Source organism: Phaseolus vulgaris, chromosome 10 (genome assembly GCF_000499845.2).
Source record: "Phaseolus vulgaris cultivar G19833 chromosome 10, P. vulgaris v2.0, whole genome shotgun sequence".
Classification (NCBI taxonomy): Eukaryota; Viridiplantae; Streptophyta; class Magnoliopsida; order Fabales; family Fabaceae; genus Phaseolus; species Phaseolus vulgaris.
Window position 1 is genome coordinate 7,647,925 of NC_023750.2, and position 21,181 is coordinate 7,669,105.

Below are 21,181 nucleotides of genomic sequence, written 5' to 3' on the forward strand. Positions count from 1 at the left end.
TATATACTAACCCAGTTTTCCACAATCTTTGTAGGAAAATACTATCTTGGTGATGCAGGTTTTATGTTAAAACGAAATATAATAACACCTTATCGCGGGGTGAGATACCATTTGAAAGAATATTCGCGAAGAGGGTCACAAAATGCAAAAGAGTTGTTTAATCATCGACATTCATCACTTAGGAACGTAATTGAGAGAACCTTTGGGGTGCTTAAAAAACGTTTTCCAATTATAGCCAGTGGGACTGAGCCACATTATGATGTGGATACTATGACAAAAATTGTTTTAGCTTGTTGTATTCTGCATAACTTTCTACGCGGGATCGACAATGATGAGTCTCTGCTTGAAGAAGTAGATAATGAATTGTTAGAACAAGATGTCCAACCAAGCACCACCCATGCTCGTGAACATGATTACAGGATAGGGTGTGATATTAGGGACGCTATAGCAAACGAAATGTGGCAAGATTATGTAAACAATTAATTTAATGAAATAATATATTTTCTAGCATTTTTCAATGTTTGTCATCCTAACTTTATTTAAGTTAATTAGATGGATCGCGGAAAAAATGTGGCTTCAAATTCATCAGGTTCTTATCGAGAGTTCACCAAGTGGACGACGGAGATGGACCTAATTTTGCTCAATGCAATGATTGATGAGGTACGAAAAGGGTGTAGAATTGATGGTAGTTGGACCACTCAAGGATACACTAACATAGTTATGGCTTTAAATGAGGCTGGTTTATCGGGTCTTAAGAAAAATAATGTGAAGAACCGGCAGAAAAGCCTGAAGGACAGGTGGAGGGAAATCCATGATTTGTTTGGTGGATTGAGTGGTTTCGCATGGAACCAGACCACCAAACTTTTTGAAGCCGAGGACGAAGTTTGGAGTGAGCTGATTAAGGTACAATGATAACATGAACATTTAACTTCACATTTTGAATGATATACTAATATGTGAAATGTATGTAGGCCAAACCATCTGCGACAAAATGGCGTTTCAATCCCATTCGCCATTATGACCTCATGGAGGAGTTGTGGTCTAATGATAGAGCCACGGGAAAGGACAACCCGTGACATGAATTCACCTCCTGGCATGACCAATTTCAGTGTCAACCTTGGGGAGAATAATATGGATTATATCCCCGAACCACCGAACTTTGAGGAGGCAGATGACTACGTCCCACGATCACCTACTGCTCAATTCCAATCTAGTGACACTCCTTCAGACACACCATCAAACACTCCTTCTATGCCGTCTGCTGGCTCTGCGGGCACATCCTCATCCCGAGGATCAAAGAGAAAAGGCCCCACTATGTACGACATTGATGAACAATTTGCAATGTTGAATACTAATCTTCAACAATACGTGTCATCAATGAAGGATGAAAATGAAAATGCCTCTCAGTTGGTTAATATTGCTCGTGCACAGGCAACGACAGCTCAAGATATAGTTGCCGAAATTAGAGGAAGAAACGACCTATATGCTGAGCATGTACACCACCATCGACGCCATGCCTCATACCAGTACTCAGAGTCTGATATTTGGGCAATGCTCGTGGAGCTAAACATTCAAGATGAACAACTCATGGATCAATGTTATGAGTTTTTATGTGACCATCCCGGAAGAGTTAAGCAACTATTTGGGATGTCATATGAGCGTCGAATGACAAAATTGTTTGGCTTTATGACTAGGCATTGATTTCATATCTTTGCGTGGGGGTTACCTTTAATTATTATTAATCTAATATTTGACTGTCTTTGTTAGTAGCTGGACATGTAATATTTGAGTCTCTTTCTTAGTTATTGGGCATGTAATGTTTGACTGTCTGTGTTAGTTATTGGACATCTAATATTTTGTTTTGTGAACTCCTACTTTCATTAGCAATGTAATATTTTGGTTTTTGAACTTGCATTATTGCTTTATGATATTATGTTAACTTCTGTTTAGTTATTTATTGTAGTAATTGCATTGTAGATGGCATCATCATCCCACAAACGTAACAGAACCCGTAAGGGTAAATCTCCAGCAGAAGATGTTGACGTTCCTCCTCCACCAACGAGGATTCCAGAAGTTCTTGATTATTCAAGATACTTCAGTACCAGGCGTCAAATGGTGGTTTTTGAAAAGAACTTTCACGCAAGAGCAGTATTACCACCAAAAGTGATGCATACTCCATTTTTTGCTGGTCTAGGATTTGAATTCCAAAATCTTCTAAATTGGCAAGGTTTACAACCTTTCCTCAGAATTAATCTTCCGTATTATGAGGATTTGGTAAGGGTTTTTTTATACAAATGCAAAATTCACACCTGCTGGTCACCTTGCCATTGAGATTTGCGGAAAAATGATACACATCAAAGAAGTGGATTGGATGACCATTGCTCATCTACGGTATGACGGTCTTAAGTTAACCCCCGGGACGATCCCTGAGGAAGTGAATTTTGATCGAGCACTAGCACTATCCACCATGATTCGTGAAGATGTTCAAGGTGAAAATCTGAAAAATGTCGGTAGTCTGAAGATGAATGACCGACTGTTGCATTACACATGGGTGCATATCTTGTGCCCTCGAGGAAGCAACTATGCACAACTGCTGAATGAAGATATTTTCATGATGTGGTTAATCAAGAATAATGTACGCATTAATTGGCCTCATTACATAATGCAACAGATCATCAAATGTCGGGATAACAAGATGCCTCTCCCATATGCAAATTTGATAACGAGGATCTTGCAGGTGTATGGCTTTGACTTGTCCAATGAACAAGCAATGATGCTAGGCTGGAATCATTACTTTGGTAAAAAAAGTATGACAAAATTAAATATATTCCAGGTCAATGGCATATGACAACTTGGTAGACCCCAACATGCAAACGAAGAAGATGATGAAGACGATTAATTGCCACCACAAGATGTTGAAGGTGGTCAACCTGAGGAGGAAAACCCCACTCAAAGGGAATTGTTAAATCAAATTTTGTCCGGCATAGAAAAGATGAATACCCGAATGGACAGAATGGAGGTTACTCTGGCTGACATTCGACGTCATCAAGGCCATTGAGTGTGTTATTATTATGTTATTGTCATTGTTATTTTTATTTCTAAGTTTCATGTTGAACATTGATGAATTGTGTTTGTTATTTTTGACGTTGACATTGTTATTGTTAAGGTTTTATGCTACTTATTTACATAATCATATTGTTTTTAATGCAACTTTTTTACTATCTTATTACTTCGACAACATTGGTTAAGTGTCATTAATGTTTGCGTATTACAACACGTCGTCATCTAGTTGTACTGGTTGTAGTGTGCAAAAACGTGGTACTTTTACCCATACTACTGGGACCACAAGTGCCTTCGTTGATCCTATTTGTGATTGTGGACAATTTGCTGTTTTGAGAATAGCGACAACACAAAAAAATGCTGGAAAATTTTTTTGGGGTTGTCCCAACTACAAGGTAAAATTTATTCAATTAGGAACAAACTTAAGAATGTTATTTTAAACTTATTCATTGTTCAATTTTATTGTTTTCTTCAAAACATATTAGAAGTGGCATGGTTCTAGGCTGTAATTTTTTCAAATGGTGCATTGAAGACGTTGCCGATGAAAAAGATGAAATTATTATCATACAACGGAATAAGATATGTCTTCTAGAAAACCGTTTGAAGGTCTCCACAAGAAGGATTCAAATGTTATTACTAGGAATGTCTTTTCTTTTTCTAATTAACATTATTATGTTCTTCATGTAATGACTTTATATTATATATTTTGACACCTACTTAATATTCATGTTATATTCTAAATTTCTATTTTCTTTTTAAAATATATTCATTTTGCTATTCATAATAATGGAAATTATTATTAAAATTAATTTTATATATATTTGTATATATATAACATAACATAATTTATAAAATCATTTATAATATTAAAATTATGTAAATAAATTAACTTAAATAAAAAATCATTCTTAATTAATAAAATGTTAAATAATATAATTATACTTTAATTTTAAATTATAATTAACTAAAATATGAAATAGGATTAATCATTATTTATTCTTTTTTTATATACAAGGGTAAAATTGTAATCTCACAAACTTTACTATTCAAAATAATTTATAATATTCTTACAACTATCACATCACTCACAATTTCCAATAAACTTTCCTCACACATCCACTCTAACATACCCCAATCCAAACAACCTTAACTTTCTTCACACTTCCACTCCACTCACCCTCAACTTTCCACTCCCCACACCCTCTAACACAAACACACCCTTAGGCTTTGTTTGGATTAGAGGGTGTGGGGGAGTGAAAAGTTGAGAGTGTGGGTGAGTAGAAGTGTGAAGAAAGTGTGAAGAAAGTTGAAGTTGTTTGGATTGGGGTATGTTAGAGTGGATGTGTGAAGAAAGTTTATTGAAATTGGTGAGTGATGTGATGGTTGTAAGAATATTATAAATTATTTTGAATAGTAAAAGTTGTAAGATTACAAATTTATCCTTCTATATAAATGAAGAATAAATAATAATTAATTTTTTTTATATTTTAGTTAATTAAAATAATTTAAAGTTTAATTTATAAATAAAACAAAAAAATGTAAAATTGAAAGAAATAATGAATTATAATTTAAAATTTAAATATAATTTTATTATTTAACATTTTATTAATTTAATTATTTTTTTACTTAAGTTAATTTATTTACATAATTTTAATATTATTTATGATCCTTTAAATTATGTTATGTTATATAAATATAATTATTTTTAATAATGATTTTCATTATTATCAATAAATATATATATTTTTTAAAAATAGATATTTAGAACATTAACTAGTTGTCAAAATATATAATATAAAGTCATTACATTTTATCCGAAAAAAGACAAAGACATGTTAATTTGTTTGTAATTTTGAAATTATGTAAAAATAAAAAACATAATAATGTTAATTAGAAAAAGAAAAGACATCCTCACTAATAACATTTTAATCCTTGTTAGAAGTTAAATATTTAAATGAATTTTGTATTCACATTAATAAATCAAAATCTAGATTATTATAATATATAATTTAAAATATAATAATTTTTATTATTATAAATATATAAATATATTTTTAGGTATATAGGTATTTTCATTTTATTAAAAACATATTTAATATATTTATTTTTATTATGAATATATTAAATATTTCTTGGATATTTAAAGTTTATTTAGAATAAAATTAAATGATTTTAATTAATATTTATTATCATTATTTAAATATATTTGAAATAAAATATATTTAATATTTTTTATGTTTTATGATATGTGCAATATAGTTTAAAAATATTGGAATGTGAATGGTAAATATTATGAAAGAATGAGGATATATAGGTAATTTTACAGATTTAAGAATCTCCTTGCCGCAACTTTGAGCAGAAAGCCTCAGCCCTCTCTCACTCCCTTCCGCGCCCTCTCACACGCTGCCATTTGTGGATCCAAACAGGGGGTGCACCCTCACTTCCGTCTGCAGGAACAGTACACCCCTGATCCAAACAGACACTTAGAGATTTTCGAAACAATTTATATAGAGCTTGCTTCTTTCCATGATCTTCTTTATTAATGAATTGTGTTTATGGTAGTGCCAAGATGCATGTTGTGTGGCAATTTGACATAATTTCACATCTTCCATACCATCTAAACAATATAAACAATATGAGTAATTGAAGTAATATAAATAAATATATTTTATTCTAAATCATTTGTATTCCAAGATTGTTAAATTTAATTTTCGCATATTATACAATAAATTTAAAGTAATATTCCTAAAAGAAATAAATATGTTAATTATTTTCTTAAGTCTTTAAAAAGATGTAAATTCAATCCTACAAAAATATATTAGTTTTGTTCCCTCTTAATATTATCATTTACATGATAAAAAGAGAGACCTATAAACTAAGACCTATAATTAAATAAGTTCACTATTAAATATGACAAGAATGATTGGATACGTGAATTTTTTTATTTTAATAAATTCTTAGAATTTATTAAAATAAAATTCAAATTATTTTTATTCCTTCAAATGAAATTGATTTGATGAGAAACAACTCAATTTGTTTTAAGAACTAAATCTACAATTTTGTGAAATGAAAAAAAAGTATTTAAAAAAAAACATGTTGAAGTTTAGAAAAAAAAAATGAAAAAGAATCAAATCAGAGAAAAACCACAAAGACCAAAACCTTCTTCATGAAATCAATGTTTTGATTTGTGGTTATCTCATCAAACTCAAATTGGCGCTTCAGCTCACAATCTGATTGCAACGCAAAAGGAAAACCAGAGAATGGGCAACGAAGAAGAAGAAGAAGAATTGGTGGCTGAAGTTGAAGCAGTGGAAGCCGTGTATGGAACCGATTGCGTCCTTCTCAGTTCATTTCCTCCCCATTTCCACCTCTTTCTCAAACCCAGAACAGCTGATGTTTCCTCCCAACAGGTTTTTCCCTTCTCTATTTCATTATCTCCCTTCAATTTCACTGTAATTCATTGTTTCCTTTTATTTCACCAACCCCCTCAAATTAAATGTTGCACATAAAATTGCTCTTAAGATGCAGTGTTTTATTATATTACATAGAGATTTATGCCATTAGAGTGGAACCAGATTCAGGTAACTTCATCAATATTTTAAACTTGAGACCTGTTGATGAGAAAATTCATAAAAAAAGGTGGTTGAAATGAGAGACCTTAAGTCATTGGTTGGAGTGAAACTAGACTCGGTTCTGTTAAGGTGAGAATCGTGATCGGAAGGATACCCTTCTAAAGGTGTACGGATTTCTAGGCAGAAATCAATCACTAGTGAAGTTGATGGATACTTTGTACCAATGTTATTTATTATCATAACAAAATTGTGATAGAGTTATGTTAATTTAATAAGCTGGAAGGTTTAGCTATAGTGCAGGAAATTATTAGATTGTCCAGAGAATCACCATAGTTCCTTTCCAATCACCTAACACATAACTGAGTTTAACTTTTTTTGTAAGTTGAAAACTCCATGTCATGTGAAAACTGGCTGGGATCATGGATATATGGTAGCCTTGGACCATGTAATAATGTATGTAGCACAAAGGGTGTAGTTATTTGTGTTATGAAATTTGTGTATTCCTCCCTTCTATCTGGAATTATAAGTTATGAGACTTTGCATAATTCTCACTTTGGTGTTTAGTGTTTTGGTGCAAAGAGACAGTAGAATTAAAATGGCAGAATGAGTGACTTTTTGTAAAGTTAGGGACTGAAGTAGATTTTTTTGTAAAATTAAGGACTGACGTGATGGATGCTTATAATGTAAGTCACTGGAATGGGGGTTTGCTTTGTTAATTTTGTTTTTGAGATTGTGACAATGTAAAAATAATGAGATTGTTGATGTATAAAATTAAATTCAAGTGTATTAATGTTGGTGTTGATTTAAAGTTATATACCCCCTTAATCTGTTGGTGTTGATTTTAGATGTGCAGCTCTGCCACTGGAGCAAGTGTCTGATTGTTAGTATTTTTTTATGTTAATTTTCTTTGCAGTTTGTAGAAGCTGTTCTGGAGATACGAGCTACCTCACAGGTATATTTTGCTGTAAATACACATGTGATCCGAGGAAAGTTAACTGTTACTTTCAAATGCAGTAGGTTGGGGTACTACATTTCCTTTGTATATGTATAGACTTTGTGGTTTTCTTAGAGGTAGTTTGACTTATACAGATGCACCTAGTCTCTTAAATGGGGTTTCCCTTATAGGTAGTAAAGTAACTTAGAAAATTAACTATTGTCTCCTTTCTTGTTATAGTATCCAAAAGAACCACCTTCTATTGAGCTTGTGGATTGCAAGGGTCTGGATGAACAGAGACAGAAACATCTATTAAATTACATACAAAGTAAAGCCCGTGAGATCTCCCCTTGTTTAATGCTTGTAGCTCTTTGTGAGGTAACAGTTGCATCATTGATCTAGCTGCTGCACATTTTGAAACAATAATAATGATGGTTTTACTTTATACATGTATGTCCCTTGTTTGTGGATAATCTTATGAGCATTTAGTCTGTAAACTCTATAGCATCTACTTCGATCTCATTTTTGCTTTGGTCCTGGCTGAGATGAGAAGAACTAATAAAAATAATGCCCATTTCCCCCAAGTCTGCTGATATTTATCAGTAAATGAGTTCATATGCACTCAAGTCTTTGATATTTAGGAAGACTCTTGAATCTAAATGCTTTAAAGTAATGAGGCAAATGTAGAAAGTTCTGAAAAGCAGGGGGAAAATCTTCATTAGTTTAAATGAAGTAACAGGAGTCAGTCTGTGTTTTTGGTTTCTTGGCCAATAATTCAAATTTATGGGCAGATTGAGACTTGATGATACGACCAAATCAGTGGTACAGAAGAAATAAGCTCAGGATGAGGGAGTTAGGATGGTGCATGAGAAGCTTCAGGTAGAAAACCTAGCCATACTGTTACAGTAGAAATTGGGTACAAGCTTGCTTTAAATTATGCATTCTATTGTCAAACAAGGGTCTCCATATTCCACAACTGCTTTGAGGGACTTGCTTCCCTGTGTGAGTGACTCATTTAGTTCCAGCTCCAGCTTACCCTCCCTTTTTCTTCCTCTACACCTGAAACTACCTGTGGCCCATTCCTCTGTCACATACACATTCTCTTATGCTTCAGATTCCTGTAGTCTGCATTGGGAGTATAATTTAGTTATATGAGGTCTATAAACTTAAAATTTCATGTGAATACTGTTGTAACCTATTAGTTGCGTTGAGTCCCTTGGTAAATTGTTAATTAAGCAACATATATGTATGGATTACAGCATTTCTTCATATCTTTGTCTTGAAATATTTGGTTACCTTAGTTTTAGAAGACAAAGGGTGTGTCTGGCAAAACTAGTGGATGAGCTAGCTAAATGCTGTAAAGTAAGCTAAATTTAAAAAGTTATAAAGTTTGAATCTTTAAGCTAATATGTAAGTTGATTGAATTAAAATGTTTGACAAAAGTGGTTGTTGAATTATTTGATAAATAACGTACTTGATTATTTATCCATAATTCTAAAATTTTTAAACTATATATATTTTCAAATAATTCTCATTTTTCATGGTTTTTTTATTTCAAAAATTCAAATAATTTATCATCTTAAATATTTGGATGTGAGTCAAAACTTATCCTAGTCAAGTTTGTTGGACTTATCGTGTCAGCCATCAGGTTCCCCCATAGTCCCCCGCTCGAGATGTCTAGTTCTTAGTGTGAGAGGGTGTGTTGTAGATCCCACATCAAGTAGAGATATAGTCAAATTGTAGCATATAAGTGGGTGCAGACCGTACCTTACTAAGCTGATTTTGTAAGATTGAGTTAGACTTAAATTCCACTTTCTTATGAGGATTTTTTTTTATAGTTTTATTCCTTTTTTCTAAATATATTTATCTAATGAAATGAGATTATAAGAAATGATATTTGATGAGAGTGAGAGAGAGTGTGAAGGAATTTTGAAGATAAGAAGGTGAAGTGAGGAATTATACTAAAATAGTAATAATAAGGATAAGAGTTGGAATCTTAAAAAAAGGGATAAAAGTTGGAAAAAAAAACAGTAAGCTTATGAGGTTAAAAGCTCAAATTCTATACAAAGTAGTGTTTTAAAAAAATGTTATAAACTGGTGAGATAAGCTCTTTTATCAAAAAACTATTTTCTTTGCTGTTTTTAAAGAGCTAGAAACTACTTTATTGTCTTGCCAAACAAAATGAAAAATGAGAAATATTAATGATTAAAATATTGCTTAATCGTGTAGGACTGCAGACTCATACTCATTCATTAAAATTCACTCTTTACTTTCTTTTGCTATTGTTTTGTTGATAACATGTTAATTTGTTGCTTCATAGTTTCTAATATAGTTTTGGATAACATGATAGTTGCAGAGCAGGAAAATCGATGTGTCATATTAAATATAGTTTTTCAACAATAATGATTGATAATTGATTGTTGAAATGTATCTGAAGGAAGCTGTTGAGAAACTTTCAGCTATGAATCATCCTGATGGTGATTGTCCACTGTGTTTATTCCCTTTGGTCCCAGAAGATCAGCAAAGCGAAAGTTTGCCTTTTATGAAGTTAATGTCTTGTTTTCATTGCTTTCACAGGTGCTTCTATTAATTTTATAATTCTGATTTTTTCCCCTTCTGTTTTCACGTGTATAACATTAGACTTTTAGAATTTTTATGAGTATATTTTTTCATGGCTTAGCATTAGATTTTCATATCTAAATTCTAATTAGTAATTGTCTATAACTGGCAGTGAGTGTATCATTAGATGGTGGAAATGGCTTCAAAATTCTAAAGAATCAGACTCTGCCAATACAGATAGTACAGCTGCACATCGTAACCAAGGTATGGATAATTGGAGGCATTTTTTACAAGATTAAACATAGTTTTCGATATGAAAATTTTCTATTTTACGACCAAAACGTAGAAGCTTGGAGAGCTAATATATTCTGTAGAAAATCCTCGTGAGAAACAATTAGCTTCTCAAGTATATCAATAATTTTCAGTTTCTAATTGGGTCTAATCTCAGTCTCTTTTGTCCTGCTTTAATGCAGTCCTAATAAAAAACCATGAGAATCCATAGTATAATATGTTCTCAAGGAATTTATGTTTTTTAATTGTTAGATAAGCATAAGAAAATGGAGGAGAGTGTTGGAAACTGCCCAGTCTGTCGCAAACCTTTTCTTGCCAAGGATTTGGACCACGTGCTTGCCCTAGTTGGATCATATTCTTCCCAATTGGTAAGTTATTTGTTTCAACTCTACTGCATAATGAGAATTTCATTATTGGCTTGTATTTGTTTGTCTAAATGGCTCGGAGTTAGATGATAGGCCTAGTTGGAACATGGATGAATTGCCTTTTGGGTCAATACTTGCAATCTGATAGAATTGTTCTCACTGCTTAGAGTAAACAATGTTTTCCTTTATTCAGGAGAACCCGATGATAATTTAATGGTTAAGTAATATGATTTGGAAGTTTAAATTAACACATGATGACCTCATCTTTCGAAGTATGGAGATATATGAAAAGAAAACGTAGATTCTCAATTCCATTTTGTAGCATTAAAAGCAATGTTCAATGGATTTGAATAAGCGAGACTGAGAACCTATTTACACTTTTCAAAGATGGAAGTCTCTGTACAAACTATTTCAACCTGCTTTTTACATTTTAGGTATTCATACTAGTTGTGTTTACATAAAATCTCTCAACATCCAGTTGGTCTGCACTGCACACCACACTACTTTCCATTGGAAATTTCCTGCTGTACCCCTAGGGCAGTCATGTGGCACACAGGCAGCCAATTTTACCAGTCAGCAAACTTTTTTCTCATACTTGTAAAATGCTCAGTTTCACTGTTTAGATTTTCACTACCATCCTATTCTCAATCACAGATAGTTTTCACTAATCGTTATTTTATATGCATTACAAGAATGTGTTTGTTTTAGACTATTTTGATGTGTTGAGTTGAATCTGATATTTAGGCTGTGTAATAGAAGAATTGGAATTTTTTCAGAAATATATATTTCGACCGAGTCTCTGTTTGTGGTATACTGTTGGATGCTTGTGATTCATGTTCTTTGTAAGTTTTACTCTTGTAATATAGAAGTGAAGTTTTTGCCCACCATTTACTGATTGTAGAGAATGAGGTCTCAAAACCAAGAATCAATTTCAGTTGTAGCCTTATAGGGTCAACATTTTGATGGATTGTGTCAACACTTCAAGCTTAATATTACTGCCAAAAAATTGGTTGAATGATAACAATCTTGTTTTGAATATTAGTTCCTTATATGTTGATCTTGAAGTTAGTCCTTGTTTTCAGAGTTCAGACAATGAAGAACTCAAGGACGAGGAAACGGTCCTTCAATCAGAGGATGAGATGATTAGGAGACAGAAATTTGAAGCGATCCTAAATTTACAGAAGGAGAACAGTGGCTTGATTGAACCCAAAAAAGATATAGTCATATTACCTGGTATGTATCTTCCACAACCAGTTGCAATGCCGAGCTCTACACCAACCAAGGAATCTGATGAGCAGACACAAAATGAACCACCTGCAGTTGTGTCAGGAAAACAAGCCGGTGGGACATCCAATGGAGCTAGTTCTAGCAGGCAGAGGAATTTCGGTCCAAGGAGGCAGAAAGCAAGAAGTGACAACCACTCTAGTTCAACTGTAAGAAATACCAGAAAACCAGTACAACAGTGGGTAAGAAGAGATAGTCCTAGCAATAAGCAATAGAAGTGATGTCTCTCACTGGTATAGCAGCGTGTTTGGTTTAGCAATGTGGATGTGGAAATTGGAAGTAGATTTTGCTTTATTTGATGAAAAGACAAACATACTTTAGGTTTTATTATCAGATATATGTTCAAAAGGTGAAAACAAAGTACAGATAGTAGAAAAAGACACACATCTGTGCCTCATGCCCTTTTTTAGTTAAAGGGGTGCTGGAGAAGCAGAAGAAGAAGCAAAGGGAAGACAAGCACATGGTGCTTTTGTTTACACAATTTGCTGTGTTTTTTTTTTCCCTTTTATGATTGATTTTGCAATCAAGTTACTGGTAATAATATTTTCTTAATCAGAGATTTTTTATATGAAGTTGTGGATGCTACTTTTAATTATATTCAAGAAATGAGCATTGAGCCTAACTGAATTTTGAGCCTGGTGTTGCAGTTCTTGCAGAATGAACCAGCACTGCAACACTCTTCTCTCCTCTGTGGAATTTGTGGTCCCTCCCCCTTTTTTTCGATGGAGAAGTTTATCCAAACTACCTTAAATGGCATTTTGTTTCTATATGATTTATAGGTTTACTGCTTCCAACTAATTCTGTCCTTTCTCTAAATTATTTAAGATTCAAATATGTTTTCATTCTTCAAATTTTTGAGTTTTGTTTTTGATTTCTAAAAAAAATAACTTTTTTTGGTACGTAATAAAATATTATTATTTTTGTCTAAACAATTACATGGATGGCGCTTTAAATAGTAAAATAAGATTATTTAGATAACGTTTTAAAGATTAAAATAATTACGAGGACAACAGAAAATATGATAATTTATCGTGAAGTAAAACTTAACCAAACTTTACAGAAAAGAATATTTATTTATTTATTCAGTCAATTTCTATAATTTCGATTGCATATTTTAGTCAAAATAAGCATGTTCAAAATGGTGTATATTGATATTTTACTACACTTACAGAAACAATACCACAACTATAGAATTTTAAACAAATAATAATTGTAAAGTTTTTAGGAATTATAAAAGCAATATTGTGTATATTATTTTTATTTTTTATATTAAGCTAATATGACATTAACAAAATTTAGTTAATGGAAAGATTTAGAATTCTTTCTACAAAAAAACTCATTTATTTTTACATATAAATTTTCAAATGTTTCCTTTTTTATATTTTAATTTATTAAATTTGTTTAATTTCTTCATGCCTTTGTTCTTGTTTTTTGAATGAAAATAAAAATGTTAATAACATCAGTATATAGTTAACTTGATCAATCTGAAAAATAAATGAGTAGAGAAAACCTATTAATTGGTTCAAGTTTCATGTTTAAAATTTTTTCCGCAACTACATCCAACCTAATCACCCTTATCAACAAGTAAAATTCCACCTTATACACTAATGTAAATATGAATAAATTATAAATATGAATCCTTCTTATAAAAATATAAAAATATAGAAAAAAATATATACATTGATCAACTAAAAGAGAAGAGCTATTACAATTACAATTTTCTTCTCTGATATATATATGTATATTTTCTCTTCAATACATGGAGATGATCCAAGTTTATGACTGAATAGAGTGAATTTTTGTGTGTTTGCAAGCACAAGAGGAGCTTACAAAATTTTTGACCAAATGAAGATATGTTTTGAGGTCATGACACATAGCAACATCTGTCTTATTGAGACATGGAAACTCTCTGCTACTTAACCTCAACTCTTGTCCAATGTCAACATACACCAATTTCATATTTTGTATGTACTTGTAAAACCATTTTGACCAAATCCCCACACCAACATCTTCATCACTTACCACTTCATCAAAATTCACAAAAAGCCCTGGAACTTTTGTGACAACATCATCAGAGTTCACTATTCTCAGTATCTTAATCCCTTTTTGTTCCAACTGGTTCCTAAAACTCCCATTTCCCACACGAGGTCCACCAAATGATATAACAGTAACCATTGGTGCATTGTTGAAAGTAGTAGTTATATCATATGCACTCAAAATGGCTAGTGCTGCTCCAAGACTGTGACCCGTTAGGGTTAAACTAAGAGGCTCATTGGTGTACCTTTGAATCAGTCTTCCAATCTCTTTTCTTATCATCTCTTGCAAACTTCCATGTGGGGTGATTTTGGACGTGTAAAGGCTCAAAAAACCCTTCTGCACCATTGGACCAACATCATCTTCTCCCTTCACAACACCCGGCAAGTGTGTTAAGAACACACGTAAATTTTCCAACCACTCCAAACATGTAATTGTTCCTCTGAGAGAAACCACAATGTCTCTTCGACCAAGTCGTGTAATTTCTTTCTCATTTACACATATTGCCACATAACCAATCAAACTTGATCGAGTAAACAACTTCTTAAAAATTTTGTTTATGCATTTTGGCATGTGAATTCCACACGTCACATATAGATATTTGCTTATTCGATAACCATACTTTCCCAAACCACATTTTTTGAGAAGTGATTTTTTGGAGTAAAGAGATTTGGCATAGGTTAGAGAAGAAGGGTCGAAGTCAAAAGAGGTATAGGTAGCATCTACAAAGTGGCCATATCTTAGGATTTCCCATCGTAGGTTGTCATCAAGAGGATCCAACAAGCCTTCCCAATGGTTGATTCCTTGGTATTGCTTCCATTTGTTTCGGAGGTTGGGGAAGTTGCATTTGGCTGAGTGAAGCTTGAGTTGGTTCCATGGTCGCAAAGACTTGTTGAATTGTGAGCTTATGTTGGATTTGAAAGATGGAGAAGTATTGGATTGGGAAATAGAGGGTGGTGCATGTGGTTGGATTGAACCTACTCTCACACCAAGCTTCATTATTGTGACTATGGCTATTGCAATTTAGGTATTTGCATGACCTTTATATATGGGGAAAAAAAAAGAAGAAAGTGGAGGGTGGTGTTGGTGGTGGGGTTGAATATTTTTATCATATGAATTTATTCTTATGTATTATACTAACTTCTCTTTCTATTCATTTAATCTTACATACATGTGTGCCCTTTTCAAATTATTTACTATTGTTTCTAAAAAGATAAGACAATTTAATCTTCATGATGCAAGTGCAAGTATATATATGATCTATAGTTTTCACTTAAAGGGATATTGAATTTAATGGATGAGACTATTTACTACAATATATACCAATCTAGACAAAAAAAAATGTTTAAAAATAATTATGGGAAGAGAGAAGTTTAATCTCTCAAAAAAATAATGAACTTAAAAAATAATGAATTTTATATTTGTGATTTAAAGTGAAAATATATTTTCTAGCAAATCAACATTTGTGACTATATGTTTGGGGTTGCATGTTCCAGTGATAAAAACACATAGGTATGCATAAAATAAGGGGGGAAAATTCATCTTTCTTTCTTAATTTTTTTTTCTACTCAACACATAAATATTTTGTGTATTTTTGTAGAATGTTTCAATGTACAAAATTCATGTTAATGGATCTTGAAAGAGAAACACGTGAAGTTTAAGTTCATAGGTGGATGGTTTACTTTTCTTCTTCTTCTAAGCATACAGACTTCAATCAAGGGTTTTTCTAATCTTTTCATCTATTATATTTAAGAATCATAAGAGTTGTGGTCTAACAAGAGTTTTACCAAACATATTTGTAGATAAAATACTAATTAATCATTAACTTGGAAAAAATTCTCCTACGTTTAAGTTATTAAAAGATTACAAAAATACAATATTTAAATAAGTATATATGAGATTGAGTGAGTAAAAATTAGATTAAATATATCCTATGAAGAATAAAATTATATTTATAATTTTTTGCCTAGTAAAATACCCAATAAAATAATTATTAAATATTAAAATAATTATTTTTTATAAAAATATTGGACTAATTTTTGTTGAAATTAATCTTTAAATAAATCCAAATTATTTGAACTTGCAAATAGTTTGAGCTCTGAAGTAGATATTATATATATTCTCAAGTTTTAAATACACTTAAAATAAAATAAAACACATTTTGAACAATGCTATGTTTATGCATTTGTTTTCTTTAACAAAGAATAAATAAAAATATAAAAACGGTGTGTCACTAGATATTCTAACCCTTTTAATAAATATATAAATGTTTATGATTCTTTTTATATGTAGGGTATTGATATGAGTAGTGTAGTCAGTGTCATGATATTAGTGATTATAGTGTAATACACAATGGAATATGATGCAACCAATGCCACTAAAATATATTTTATGAAACAAAAATAAACTATTTCATTTTCATAGCAATATATTATTGTTTAATTGTAGCATTTTCCACACATTTTGTTTGTTGAGTATGGAATAAGCACTTGCAAGAGGTATATGGTGCAACATCAAATCAAATGCTCTCACATGTTGTTTTACAACAAAACTAATTAATAACATTTTCTTTTTTTAATAATTCTTTATTAGATAATGCTAGCTATATCATTGCATCATATATGATCAAAATTGAATTTTCTCTAATAAATTTATATTCTCTTATGTAAGTTAGTAAATATTAATAGTTTGGAGATATGTGTGAGCTTTTTATAAGGATTTCCTTTATAGTATATATTAATAACACACATATACCTACATTATTTATTAAGGAAAGACATAAAATTCAAGTACATATATATTCCCAAATAAAATTTATAAAAAATAAAAAATTTGTAATCTTTGATAACTATCTTGGAGCAATAACTATATATTTTTACTACTAACTCTTTAACAAATATCCATGAATAATAATTATAAATATTTTTACCATAGTTGAAATATTTGTACCCCTACTAACTAGCTTCATAACTGTACCGACCAGTCCTCGGTCATCGACCCCAAAGAGGACCTCAGACATCAAACATCGGTGTCGGGTAGTAAAGATGGGCCACATAAGGTGGGCCTCAGAAACCATATCAGTTATCAGACGAAACACTCAAATATAAGAAAACCTAAGCCACGAGGGATTCATGCATGTGGGGTGTATGGCGCATTCGGGCGCGACACAAGTGAAGAACCTTTGGAGGCGCTGAGGCCCATTAGGGTTAGGTTTCCAAGGGTAGCCTGCATGCATGGCACGTGAATACTTAGGGCACCCATAAAACAGATGGCCCCGCAACATTGGTGCATGAGTTGGTACCTTGGCGACCATTTTGTTAGTTGTTGCACTCTAGTAAAGGAAGGTTCTATGTGCCAGATTACGCTAAGATTGTGTAATAGCGGCGCAGGGACATTCTCCAAGGAACCCTAGACACGGGTAGCAAAATAGAGGTAAACCCTAGTTTCAACCTATATAAGGGACACTAAGAACCTTAGCAAGGTACATTGTTTCTAAGACTGAAACTACTTTATACACTCATTGTTTCTTTGCCCCAGTACTGACTTGAGTGTCGGAGTGCAAACGGCCGTCAAGGCGCCCTTTGTCTTTGCAGGTGAGAGATTCTTCAACCAAGGAAGTTCAATTCTTAGGCATAGGCGGGCCAGAGACTGCCGTTCGAGTCAACCAGCGAGCGAGTCAACCAACGAGAACATTTGGCGTCCATTGTGGGGCCTGATGAAACAAGGCCCCACTCGCAATCGTGTTAAGAGTTTACCAACAATATGAGGAGTACGAGGAAAGGATCTGCTGCGCCCCCGGGTAATGTGCCCTCTAGAGGGGACAACGTCACCATGCAACAACTCATGGAGACCATGCGCGCCCTCCAGGAGGCGGTAGCAGCATCTAGGGTGGACATAGTTAAGTCTCAAGCAGACAACGAAGAGCTGCGCAGAACCAATGAGAAACTACGCAGGAGTTTGCAATAGGCAGGGGAACGCGCGGTGGATGAGTGTGCCCCATCCATACCACCTAGGACACGCTCGATGCCGTTCTCTCAGGAGATTATGGATACCGTGTTACCAACCATGTCTCTGGGTCCGAAAGTCACCTTCACAGGTGTAGAGGACCCAGAGACTCACCTCACAACAAATCACATCCAGATGATGCTTACAGGAGGATCTGATGCTGTGTACTGCAAGTTCTTGATGAGCACACTAGCAGGCGCAGCGGTGGAATGGTTCGTCAGTCTCCCTGACGGACACATTACTACCTTCGATCAATTCGCAACTCTGTTAAGAGAGTAGTACCTTATCAACAGGGCTCCCCCTCAAATTTTTTATGATGTCTTTGACATAAAGCAGTACCAGGGAGAGTTATTGAAAGAGTTCTTGAACAGGTTTGGAGTCCAGGTGATAAGGCTAAAACCCACGGATGAGACCATGACGGTGCATGCCTTCAACAAAGGAATGCTACCAGGGCCTTTCAGTGAATTGCTGCTTAGATATTATTCGAAGACATTCTGCGAGATCAGGTGTCAGGCTATGGTGCACATCGCCGCGGAAGATCGAGTCACAGAGAAACACGGCTGCGTTGGTCCTTTTCGACTTCGAATAGCAGGTTGACCTCAACTCATGAGGGTGCATGAAGCGACCACAAAGAAGAAAGGCTCGGGAAAGCAACAACCTTACGAGAAGCCCCAGACTAGAGCACGGACACGGGGAGACCCGCCCCCAAGCACAATTTTCGTGTAGAGCTCAAGGAGCTGATCGCTATCCTTAACATAGCGACAAGACTGAATATGCCCTCGAAGACCGACAAAAAGATGGAGCCCAACAAGAACGCTTGGTGTGAATTCCACCAAGCATATGGCCACCCTATACGCAACTGCTTGTCACTGGGATACCTGTTGGACGAGTTAATGAAAAGCGGCTTCTTGAAGGACTACCTCCAAGAGCCACAAGGGGATCAGGCGTTAGCATCCACAAAAGTAGATCAGGGGCACGAGGTGCCCATTCATGATGAGATCAACACCATCTCTAGAGGGTTCTCAGGAGGAGGATGCATTGCCTCCCAGTGGAAGAAGTATGCACGAGAGGTGATGGTAGTAGAGGTACAGGAGGCAGATCATACTCCCGATGTCGACCTCGTCTTCACCAAAGCCGACCGCCAGGACATCATTCCACATGACAATGATCCGGTAGTGATTTCGGTAGTGACAGCAGGAAGAAGGGTGCATCGCGTCCTCGTGGACCAGGAAAGTTCGGCCGATGTGATGTTCTGGTCGACCTTCAACAAATTACAGTTGTCTCCAGACCAGTTGAGGCCTTATACCGGTTGCTTGTATGGTTTCTCTAGAGACCAGGTGGAGGTGCGTGGACACATAGAGCTGATGACGACCTTCACAAATGGCACAACTTCACGCACTGAAAACATCAGGTACCTCATTGTTAACGCTTCGCCAGTCTACAATATACTATTGGGTATACCTGCTTTGAACAGGATTGGAGCGGTGGCCTCTACGAGGCACATGAAGATGAAACTGTTTTCTCTAAAGGGTACGGTGATCACCATCAAATCCGATCAGAAGGAGGCTAAGAAGTGCTACGAGAATAGTCTCAAGACGAAGAGAGGAGTGTTCGCTATTACCACCCAGCCTCCGAGGGAAGAAGGGGTCACACGCGCAGAGATCGCTCGGGAGAGACCGCCCAAACCTGTCGAAGACGTGTTAAAAAGGGAGATTGGCGGGAAGAAGTTCAAGCTTGGCAAAGAGATACAGGATCAGATCGCCGAAGTCATAGCTCGACACCTTGATGCTTTTGCATGGTCCGCCTCATACATGCCTGACATAGATCCTGACTTCCTGTATCATCGTCTCACCATGGACCCCCAAGTCCAACCTGTTCGCCAGAGAAGGCGAAAGTTCAATGACGAAAGGCGTCAGGTTGTTAGAGAAGAGACAGAGAAGCTGCTCAGAGTTGTCTTGCTATTGTTATAAGTGATGCCCTTCGGGCTTAAGAATACAGGTGGGACCTACCAGAGGTTGATGGATAGAGTATTAGCACCCATGATAGGGCGAAATGTCCAAGCATACATGGATGACATGGTGGTCACCTCCCAGCAAAGGGAGCAACATGTAGCAAACCTAGAAGAGCTATTCACCACAATAGCTAAATACAGATTGAAGTTGAACCTTGAGAACTGTGTGTTCGGGGTAGAAGCAGACAAGTTCTTGGGGTTCCTCCTCACTGAACGCGGGATAGAGGCGAATCCTGAGAAGTGCGCTGCGATCATAGAAATGAGGAGTCCGATCTCAGTAAAGGAGGTGCAGCAGTTGACAGCGCGCATGGTCACTCTGTCTAAATTCGTATCAGCTGGAAGAGATAAGGGGCATCCTTATTTCCAATGCCTGAAGAGGAATAACAAGTTCGTATGGAGCAGTGAGTGCGAAGAGGCATTCCTAAAACTGAAGGAGTACCTGGCCAGTCTACCAGTGTTGTGCAAGCCACAGTTGGGTACTCCACTTCGTCTGTACTTCGCAATTACAGAGAAGGCGATCAGTTCGGTCCTGGTGCAAGAGCAGGACCAGGTGCAAAAGCCAATCTACTTTGTTAGCAACGTATTGCAAGGGCCAGAGGTGAGATACCAGGCCATAGAGAAAGCGGCCCTGGTTGTAGTGTTCTCAGTGCGAAAACTTTGCCACTACTTCCAGAGCTTCATCGTAATAGTGATGATGACAAAACTTCCAATTTGCAAGGTCTTACAGAAACTAGATGTGGCATGTAGGATGGTGCGATGGGTAGTAGAGCTATTAGAGTTTGACGTACAGTATGAGCCCAGAGGCCCTATTAAGGGCCAGGTTTATGCTGACTTCGTGGTAGAGCTCTCCTCGGCAACTACGCACCAAAAAGGGGCAAGTTTCAGATGGGTACTCTTTATAGACGGTTCCTCCAACCAACAGGGTAATGGGGCTGGTGTCATCTTGGAAGGGTCAAATGGGCTACTAATTGAGCAGGCCCTGCGGTTCGCTTTAAAGGCCAGCAACAACCAAACAGAGTATGAGGCCCTGATCGTTGGAATGCTGCTGGCTAAGGAGATGGGTGCG

The 21,181-nt window shown here is 35.1% G+C and overlaps 2 protein-coding genes across 2 annotated transcripts; one reads left to right on the forward strand and one right to left on the reverse strand.

Annotated features, from left to right (window-relative positions):
- The first annotated feature begins 6,128 nt into the window (after window positions 1–6,128).
- Window positions 6,129–12,687, forward strand: LOC137818780 (uncharacterized). The gene is made up of 7 exons (XM_068622388.1): window positions 6,129–6,470; window positions 7,546–7,584; window positions 7,807–7,944; window positions 10,004–10,143; window positions 10,298–10,389; window positions 10,669–10,784; window positions 11,864–12,687. The coding sequence occupies exons 1-7, from the start codon at window positions 6,321–6,323 to the stop codon at window positions 12,278–12,280; spliced, it is 1,092 nt and encodes a 363-aa protein (XP_068478489.1). The 5' UTR covers window positions 6,129–6,320; the 3' UTR covers window positions 12,281–12,687.
- An 839-nt stretch (window positions 12,688–13,526) lies between these two features.
- On the reverse strand, window positions 13,527–15,150 carry LOC137818830 (phospholipase A(1) DAD1, chloroplastic-like). Its single transcript, XM_068622454.1, has one exon. It carries the CDS (start codon window positions 15,096–15,098, stop codon window positions 13,842–13,844), a length of 1,257 nt encoding a protein of 418 aa, XP_068478555.1. The 5' UTR covers window positions 15,099–15,150; the 3' UTR covers window positions 13,527–13,841.
- Window positions 15,151–21,181: the final 6,031 nt, after the last annotated feature.

Bases quoted from the DNA above. Each gene is read 5' to 3' on its own strand.
- LOC137818780 (XM_068622388.1), top strand. From the start codon at position 6,321: ATGGGCAACGAAGAAGAAGAAGAAGAATTGGTGGCTGAAGTTGAAGCA. The intron at 10,390-10,668 runs GTATGGATAATT...TTTAATTGTTAG, and splicing joins AGCTGCACATCGTAACCAAG to ATAAGCATAAGAAAATGGAG. The intron at 10,785-11,863 runs GTAAGTTATTTG...CCTTGTTTTCAG, and splicing joins GATCATATTCTTCCCAATTG to AGTTCAGACAATGAAGAACT.
- LOC137818830 (XM_068622454.1), bottom strand. From the start codon at position 15,098: ATGAAGCTTGGTGTGAGAGTAGGTTCAATCCAACCACATGCACCACCC.